The sequence below is a fragment of the Egretta garzetta genome, unplaced genomic scaffold, assembly GCF_000687185.1.
Source record: "Egretta garzetta isolate BGI_Z169 unplaced genomic scaffold, ASM68718v1 scaffold240, whole genome shotgun sequence".
NCBI lineage: Eukaryota > Metazoa > Chordata > Aves > Pelecaniformes > Ardeidae > Egretta > Egretta garzetta.
Genome location: NW_009258480.1, coordinates 747,103 through 756,266, shown reverse-complemented (window position 1 = coordinate 756,266; position 9,164 = coordinate 747,103). Strand labels below are relative to the sequence as shown.

Here is a 9,164-nt window from a genome sequence, read left to right as displayed (position 1 = left end):
CTTTGGTGACAAGAACCCCATGCAATGGTACAAGCTTGGGGAAGAGTGGCTGGAAAGCTGCCTGGCAGAAAAAGACCTGAGGGTACTGGTTGACAGCTGGCTGAATATGAGCCAGCAGTGTGCCCAGGTGGCCAAGAAGACCAATGGCATCCTGGCCTGTATCAGAAATAGTGTGACCAGCAGGAGTAGGGAAGTCATCGTGCCCCTGTACTCGGTGCTGGTGAGGCCGCACCTTGAATCCTGTGTTCAGTTTTGGGCCCCTCACTACAGGAAAGATGTTGCATTGCTGAAACATATCGAGAGGAGAGCAACGAAGCTGGTGAGGGGTCTGGAACACAAGTCATATGAGGAGCGGCTGAGGGAACTGGGGTTATTTAGTCTGGAGAAGAGGAGGCTGCGGGGAGACCTGATCGCCCTCTACAACTACCTGAAAGGAGGCTGTAGGGAGGTGGGGGTCGGCCTCTTCTCCCTGGTAATAGATGATGGGACGAGGGGGAATGGTTTGAAGCTGCGCCAGGTCAGGTTTAGGCTAGACCTTAGGAAAAACTTCTTCACGGAAAGGGTTGTCAGGCTCTGGAATGGGCTGCCCAGGGAGGTGGTCGAGTCCTCCTCCCTGGAGGTTATTTAAAAGAAGGATAGATGAGGTGCTTAGGGACATGGTTTAGTGGTGGGATGTCAGGGTTAGGTTAAGGGTTGGACTCGATGATCTGAAAGGTCTTTTCCAACCAAAGTGATTCTATGATTCTATGATTCTATTGCATATAATGTAAATATGTCTATATTTCAGTTCCTGATATAACTGATTCACAACATACATAAATTTAATATTTTTCATACCTTCTAATTTGATTATCCAACCTCTCCATTGGTGCTTTCATTCACTAATGTGCATACATCTTATAAACCGGTCTTATGAAAAAAACTTTTCATCCCTTATCACGTTATCTTTCAGTTATTAATCGACTGGAGGCACTAAATGGCAGATTCTTCACTGTCAGCTTAGATAGCTGCTCTGCCCCAGATGGTATATCTGCTACTTTTTTTACCCTGTTGACTGCAGAGCTCTCTACAGAACTGTTGGATAACTGTTTTCTCATATGTCATCATATTTTCTTTGTGAGTAGCAGGCTGTCACTGATGACTCATTATTGTTTGGAATTGGTGTTTTTGTATGCAAAAAAGGAAGAAAGAGTAGGGGTAAAAATTCCTCAACTAACAAGTCACAAGTTAGAATTTTGGTTCAGATCCTCCTTGTAACTCTTAAATGTGCTGAGTGGTTTTGTTATGAACAAATTAGCCTCATTTCACACGAAGAACATTGGGAAGCTCAACCCTAGGTGCTCAAAACCAGTGTTCTTTCTCCTTTTGGAGGCAAAGGGATAAAAATTATTGAGAGGTCCTTTTGACAACTTAGAACCCTATAAGTAATGACAACATTTAGCCCAGAAGACTAGACCAGATACTATCCAAGGAAAATTCTCTGAGCCATATGTGATGCAGATATAGAGAATTCAGAACCAATTGTTTGTCTCATGATTTACTCCTTTCTGCTGGATTATTTTTTAATGCAAACAAAGACACGGTATGTGAAGTTTACCATTTCTCTTAGGGGAAGAGATGAAAGGTATTCCTGATAATATTATATGGTAAGTATGAATAAATGTTGACATTTAACCCAATTAGTTTTTTGTGTCTTTATTGAAAACTCCTCTACTATTAGTCACATATTGAAAATGCACCTCCATATGTCTTATTGATCAAGTAAACTCCAGTCTTCATTTTTGCATTTTAACTCATATGGATACTTAGTGTTTTATAAAGGTGTGTTTAGTTCTCATAGTGAAATAAATATAATTTAATAACATCAAGATTAACAACAAAATATGAGATCTTATAGACCTTTAAAAAATTAATAATATTTCATTGTTTACCTTGATTTTAGTTTTAATACTAACTTTCAGAACTGAATACATCTATCATTACAGCAGTTGCTGATTCTTCCTAGGACATATGTAGGAAATGACAGCAATGAATTTTGGTACATAAGGGAGAGAATATAAGCAGATCTGTTTTATCAATATGTTTAGATGTCAGGAGGAATTGAGAAAGAAGGTGGCATTAAGAAATGAAGATTAAGCGTAGTCCAGCTGAGTTGAAGAGGATGGATTCACAACTTAAAGAAATATGAAAAGCTGGAGTAAGCTCACCAGTCAACAAAAAAGGCAAATTTGCATAAAATGTCTTTCCTCTAATGAGTTTGACAACTGATTCAAAATAATGTTTTTTCCCAGTTTTCACGTGGTTTTCATTGATGTGATGACTAGGCATCTTCTTTGTGTTTTTGCCTTTTGGCTATACCTTGTTGGATTTTTTAACTAGGTTTTTTGAAATGGTAACCAAATTAATACAGGAAACATTTTAAAAGGCAACAAATGACCTCAAGAAAATTCGTTTCTTCACATATTGAGCTCCACCACATCAGCTTCTATTCTTAAAAAATGTGCTGTTTTCTGGGAATGCCTATGTATTTCCTTCCACCAAGCTACATTAGCCAAAAAAAAAAAAAAAAGAAAAAAAAAGTAGTCCTGATCCCCAAATCACAATATTGTAAAAATAATGATCTTTGGATAGTGATTCTCCTTTTGGTTAATAAAAAGTCTGAAAATATTGCCAATGAGGAAAGAGAAGAAAATCTCAGTGTTAGTGAAACCTTATGAAATGTTGGGAAATTTTATTCATCATTCACATATCAGTTAAAAAATGTGAAAGTACTATGGAGTTAACTAAGTAGACCCTATATATTTCCAGTCTGGGAAATGCTCAGTTTAATAAATAGTTGATTGCAGGAATTAAAATAAATGAATAAAAAGCCCTCAAAACTTTTTTATAGTTATGAAAATATGTTTTAAACATCACAGTTACTTATGTCAGTAAATTAAAGCAAATAAATTAATGTCATAAATAAATAAAATAATGTACATATACTAAGTTTTCACATAAACAGAAACAGAACAATTAATTTCTTCATCAAATATTTAAAAATTTTTCCCTGGGGAAAGTGTATAACAAAATACACAGATTTGTCAGTCTCTTTTTATGAATAGAATATTCAATAGAAATCTATTTTATGTTTGTGAATGTTTCTCCAGGATGTATTACATACACTTTCCCCAAGAAACTGATTTAATATTTCAAGTATTGAAAATGATCAAGCACAATAAATTGTGAGAAGCAATCTGTAACCTTGGAGACACAACAGGCACATTTTTTGTCTTCGACTGTTACTTTATTTTAAAAGACTAAAGTGATTTTTTTTTCATATTTTTTTCACCATAAAATATTGTGAAACATTTATTTGGTTTTAGGACTTCCACAACAGAATTACTTCAGGAGCTTTCTGTTGGTTTTTTTATTTTTTCAGTTTGAACATTGTTTCTTCTCACCAGCTATGGAGAGCAAGAATACTGATGCAGAACTCAGCTGCCCACTGCATTCAGTGAAAGATCAAACCTAGATCATTACATTAATATGATTTTTCACACAGTACTACATTGTTATTTATGTATTCTGAAAAGAAAAAAAAATTGAAGTTCAGAAAGGAGGGCAGTTGTGTTAAATTTTCTAATTCTCTTTACCATTTACCATCTCCTAAGATTCAGCAGCTGTAAAGTACTATCCTACTCCTTGTAATAAAAGAAGCAGGAACGGAAAAAGAAAGACAAAAAAGGGCTGTGAAAACTATCAAGATATTCTCATATGATTATGGATGTCATTAAAATCACGCACTACTGTCCACAATGTGGTGGAATTTTATTTGTGTTGTAATACAATTTGGATTTTAGTCAGTATTTTTGGTGATATAAAGCTTACCTATGTTCTAGTTCTCTATCTAATTAGGTTCAACACTGTTTTTAGGTTCTGTTGCTGATACCTATATTGTTATTTATTCCACCTTTCATAATTTTTCAAATTACACATAACTGCAACGAAAATTAAGTTGTCTAACACGATGATTAAAAAAACCAATTTGAGTAGCACTTTTGAAAAAAAAATCCTTGTATTTTTAAACAACATACTTGGAAAAGGATATTATTTTATTGTGTAGGATTTCATTAATGTCATCTAAGTGTATTCTTTATTTATTCATAAATGATTCAGGCACTGGTGTCTGAGTATCTTAAATAAGTGAAAATGCCTAAAAATGTACAAATAAAGGGTGTCATATTCTATAAATAATGTCTGGGTAGTGATTTTGTCTCAGAAATAAGGCTGCATTGCTCCTGTCAAAGTTTCCACAAACATTTTTTTTTTCTCCATGTACCTTTTGCAAATGTACAGATTAATTCTACATCTAGTGAGGTGGGGTTCGGCCTCTTCTCCCTAGTAACGAATGATAGGACAAGGGGAAATGGTCTGAATTTGTGCCAGGGCAGGTTTAGGTTACACATTAGGAAAAAATTTCTTCACCAAAAGAGTTGTCAGGCACTGGAATGGGCTGTCCAAGGAGGTGGTTGGGTCCCCATCCCTGGAGGTATTTAAAAGAAGGCTAGATGAGGTGCTTAGGGACACCTAAGTGTCCCACCTTAGTGGTGGGATCGCAGTGCTAGGTTAACGGTTGGACTTGATGATCTTAAAGGTCTTTTCCAACCTAGACAATTCTATGATTCTATGATAACCAATGAGTTCAGGTCTACTACACAGATATTTTCCTAAGGATATGTATTAAAGCTGACACATCTGGAATCAATCAGTCTTGCTGTTTATGTATAGGTCTACTTTAAACACATATGCAGCAACCGACTGACACAGGTTTTGCATGTTGGGAGAATATTGAAAAAGGGATTCAGTCTGTGGAAATGTAACCATAGCAATAATTTGATAAGAAAAACAACCCAGCCACACACATTTTTAAAATGCAGAACTCTCTTCAATGTCTGTGCTAACACAAAAAGGCAAGCTGGTTCACTTTGCATACTTTTGTCTGCTAGAAAGAAAATAAGTAGGTCGTGACAGTAGTATCCATACCTAAACATCTGGTCTCAACTCCACTCCAGAGTCCAGAAGACAGACATTCCCTCACAGCAGAGCCAACTAGCATGTATCCTGAATCACAAGTAAATATAGCTGTAGATCCGTATGTGATTTGAGTTCCAATCTTATTCCCATTTGGAGGTGTAGGAAGTTCTCCACAAGAAATAACTTTATGGCAAAACCCAAAGAGAAAGGTACAGCTGAGTATCATAAACATGCATATGATAATACTTATCAACCATTAATACTTATCAACCAGACAACCAGGTAAATAAATTTCACAACTTGAAGTAATTTGCTCTGTAGAAAAAAAAAAAGAGATGAAAAACCGTGCATACAAAGACTATCACTTCCCCAGAAATAATACTTAAGAAAGGGGGAACACCAATTAAAATTGTATCTCTAAAGTTTTAAAACCCCACTGTTCAGAACATTATTAATGGCTATTTAATTACCTTGGGTTTATCAATAACTTCTTTAAAATATTGGAATAGCACAACTGTTGGCATTTAATTTTTTTTTTCTTTGGAAAGATATCATTTTTATATTTTACCTTATAATGAAATGCTCACCCTAGCATTCACACATTGTTATAATGAGCGAATGGTGTGCATGGAATTCCTTGCTACTTATTTACAATGAAAAGCAACCTTTCATTCAAAATCATAATATTTCTTCAATAATTTTCTTTTAAGAATTAGTAAAAAGAACTTTACTATTAGTAAACAAGAAGGTGGATTATCAAAGAGTGAAAACAGCTAGACCACTTTAGATAAAAAAAAAAAAAGTAAGTGGTAATATTGTAAACAAAACCCAAAACAGTGAAAAATGTTTGTCATTTAAGACAAAGTATGCGAAATATCTATATACACAGAGAGCAATATAGATACAGACATATACACAAAATTTTTAACATTAGCAGAGGTGAAATATTGCAATTAAGTTTTAAAAATCATCTAAATTATAAATACAATTTCCAGTACATTATAAAGAACTGAAAATTAAGGTTAATTTCCAATATAAATAACCTGTCTTCAGAATTGTATTTTTCCATGTCTTTTTTATTAGTTACAAATATATTATCAATAACTTCTAAACCATGCTTATCTGGCTTATCTACATAATTTTTTCTTCTTTTTAGATATGTGTGGATTTATACATATGCATGCAGATACACACAGTTTAGATACGTGCACCAAAACCACAGTCACATCCTATTCTATCATGTGGTGTTTCACAAAGAGGAAGAAATTTGGGGCTTCAAAGTATACCCAAACCCTCACAATTTTGAAAAAAAAACTATATCTAAATTTAAATACCTAAAGAAACCTGCTTTTCACAGGGGTGAGGAAGGGAAGCATAACTGTAGCCACACACTCAGCTTGTTTAAAGTACCTGAATTGTTGGGTTTTTTTAAAGTAGCAATTAAAGGTTATCAGGATACCAGAGAGTGGTAGCAATGATGTGAACTTGCACACTATATAGTAACCATCTGAAAGGAGAGATTATTTTATTTATCAAGCATGCAGACAGGATACAAAGGTTTTGCATTTTTCTAGACTATACAGCATTCTTGACCTAGAAAAACATATAGGAAAATGTTCTCTATTATTTATTTGTACCTTTATAGATATAGGGGCCTTTAAAACTCAGGAGTGTGCTTACAGATATTTCCTTGTCACTAAACCTAAGGGATTGTATTAGTAAATAATAAACTTCAAGATATCCTGGAATTCCAACCGGGAAACATTTTTCTAATTAACTGATTCCAATATTTATTTACGTAATTTCTAATTCAGCCAAAAAAAAAAATATTTTTATCTGAAGTCTGTACAGCAGATGCAGATACAACATGTACTCACTTTGGCAGTAAGGCCTCTCATTTCTCCAACTCCAGGTGCCGTTAGCAAGACACTCGATAGATGCTGGTCCCAAACCATAATACCCTGGATCACAGCTGAAAACTACTTTTGTTTTATACTCATAATGTGAACCATTGACTATTCTCCATCTTCCATGTTCCAGTGTAAAAGAATTGATGCTTGGACATGTAACAACTTCCAGAACAAGAAAAACACAGTTACTTGTGGCTTAGTACAGGCAAATTAAGAAAATCTGTACCATTGTTAATTCAGAAATGTATTTTAAACACAGTGACATAACGTTTGAAAAGTAAGGCTGTATTTGAAATTGCCTGTGGTTAGCAGGTACAAGTTCCTCAATTAATAGTGATCAATGGCACAGACAGAACAGTAGCTGTGTATTCAGAGCTATACAATTGGTGTAGATAGAATTTATACCATCGTTAAATTCACTGTAGATTGATCATAATGGAAGTCCTGTGACATTTTACATCAGACATCAGAATCTTTACTAAAATGTTAGCTATGTTTCAATATAGGAATTCTTTCTCTATCCAGGTAAATTTTGTGAGATCTTGAATACTCATTTGGAGAGGCTGTACGTTGGTGACAGATAAAATAATATCCATGTGCAAGATGGTTTTTCAGCAGCTACACATTTTTATCTCATGTCTTAATTCTATGTGTTCTTCCTTCAAAAACAAAACAAAACCATTCTGAAACCCTAATCTAATAGAAAAATATTAACAAGCATAACATTTTTTTCTATGATCAAAGGGCACTGAGGAAAACCTTTGCTGGATACTACTTTATTTCTTTCCATTTGGACTGGTTCTTTAGATAAAGTAAAAGGCATGAGGTGATTCAATTTACAAGAACAAGAAAAAAAAAAGGAAAAAGGGAAAATCCTTGAAAATTATTCTAGGGTATGTTTTCTTTCCTTTCCAAAATTCATTGGATGAGATAATCCAAACGTTAATGTGCATCAGACACCAGGTTTTCATACCCCATTTATAATTTTGATGGTATCCACTTCTCTTTGGGACTGAACATGCATTTTCACTTCAGCAATGTTCCCCCAAGATTAGATTGTGTAGGATTATAACGATGGACTGAATATGAATAATAAGCAGCAATTTCAAACAAGTATACCAGAGTACCAGGGACTTTGCAATTCTGGAGAGTAAATAGGGTTTGTTAACAGTATATGAACTGTGCAGCTCTCACTGCTTTTGCATAAACCTCTGCAACCATTAACTTTGATTAGCTGTGAATTAATTATCAGTTTGAATGTGTTGTGTAATCTCTGGTGTATTCCTTCTGTCACAGAATATATATATCAATATTCAATATATATCTCATATATACATTTCAAATATGTATTTCACAATAATTTAATACCAGCAATTATTCATAAATTAAAGTGTAAGTAGTAATAAGATTTGAGATTTGCGTCTTGGATAAATAAACAAAATGTACAGCCCAGTTCTTACTCACTGGGTATTTTTTACATGTTACTTACCTACACAGCGAGGTGTTTTATTGTGATTGCTCCAGGTGCCATCTGGCTGGCAGACTGCAGTAGTAAGTTCCTTGGCTGATAGTCTATATCCATCATTGCAAAAATAAGTAACGCGGGTGCCAACTAAGTAATCTGTAGTTAATATTCCACCATTTAATGGAGCTTTAGGAATTCCACAAGATATTGCTGAGTAAAGAGAAAGACATAGGTATTTTGTATCTTCCTCATTATAAGCTTCCGCTCACCATAAAGGGTTTATGCATTGTAACATCAACAGTCTTAAATTCATAAAAATTACTTTTTAACTCATCAATGTGTGGTTTAAGCCTACAAATAAAATCCCTTAAAATTTTAGGGAATTAAATCTCAGAAAGTTTTTGTCTTTTGATGGAGGAGGTTAAAAATAAGAACAATGGTTCATAACTCTGCAGCTATCCATTCAAAATGCAGAAGAAAATCAAAGAAGAGGCAATAGAGAATATCTGGAAAAAATATGACCAGCATGATGAATGAGTAAAGCACCAGTCTGAGACACTAGGAATCTAGTTTGTACTTCAGGTTTCTTCCATCAGATGTACCGTGTGCACGACAAAGCACTAAAATTAACTTTTGAGATTTTTATTTTTCCCCCTGCAAAGCAGAAAAAAAATACCCTTTTGAAAATACTGAAAATTGTCAAATGAAAGCATAAGCCATTTTTTTTTTAATTATTCAACTGAAAGAAAGTACCAAGAGCAGATCTGGCTCCA

At 34.4% G+C, this 9,164-nt stretch overlaps 1 protein-coding gene across 3 annotated transcripts in view; it reads right to left on the bottom strand.

Annotated features, from left to right (window-relative positions):
• The window catches only part of CSMD3 (CUB and Sushi multiple domains 3), a 699,407-nt gene that overhangs the window by 73,026 nt on the left and 617,217 nt on the right, over positions 1 to 9,164 (bottom strand). For 2 of the 3 annotated variants that reach the window (XM_009643918.2, XM_035899525.1), the window contains 3 exons: positions 8,416 to 8,601; positions 6,894 to 7,088; positions 5,026 to 5,199 (listed from right to left, as the gene is read on the bottom strand). In XM_009643918.2, coding sequence (XP_009642213.1) covers positions 5,026 to 5,199; positions 6,894 to 7,088; positions 8,416 to 8,601 — 555 coding nt within the window. The remainder of the gene's footprint in view (positions 1 to 5,025; positions 5,200 to 6,893; positions 7,089 to 8,415; positions 8,602 to 9,164) is intronic. The other variant, XM_009643926.2, reaches the window with a different exon arrangement.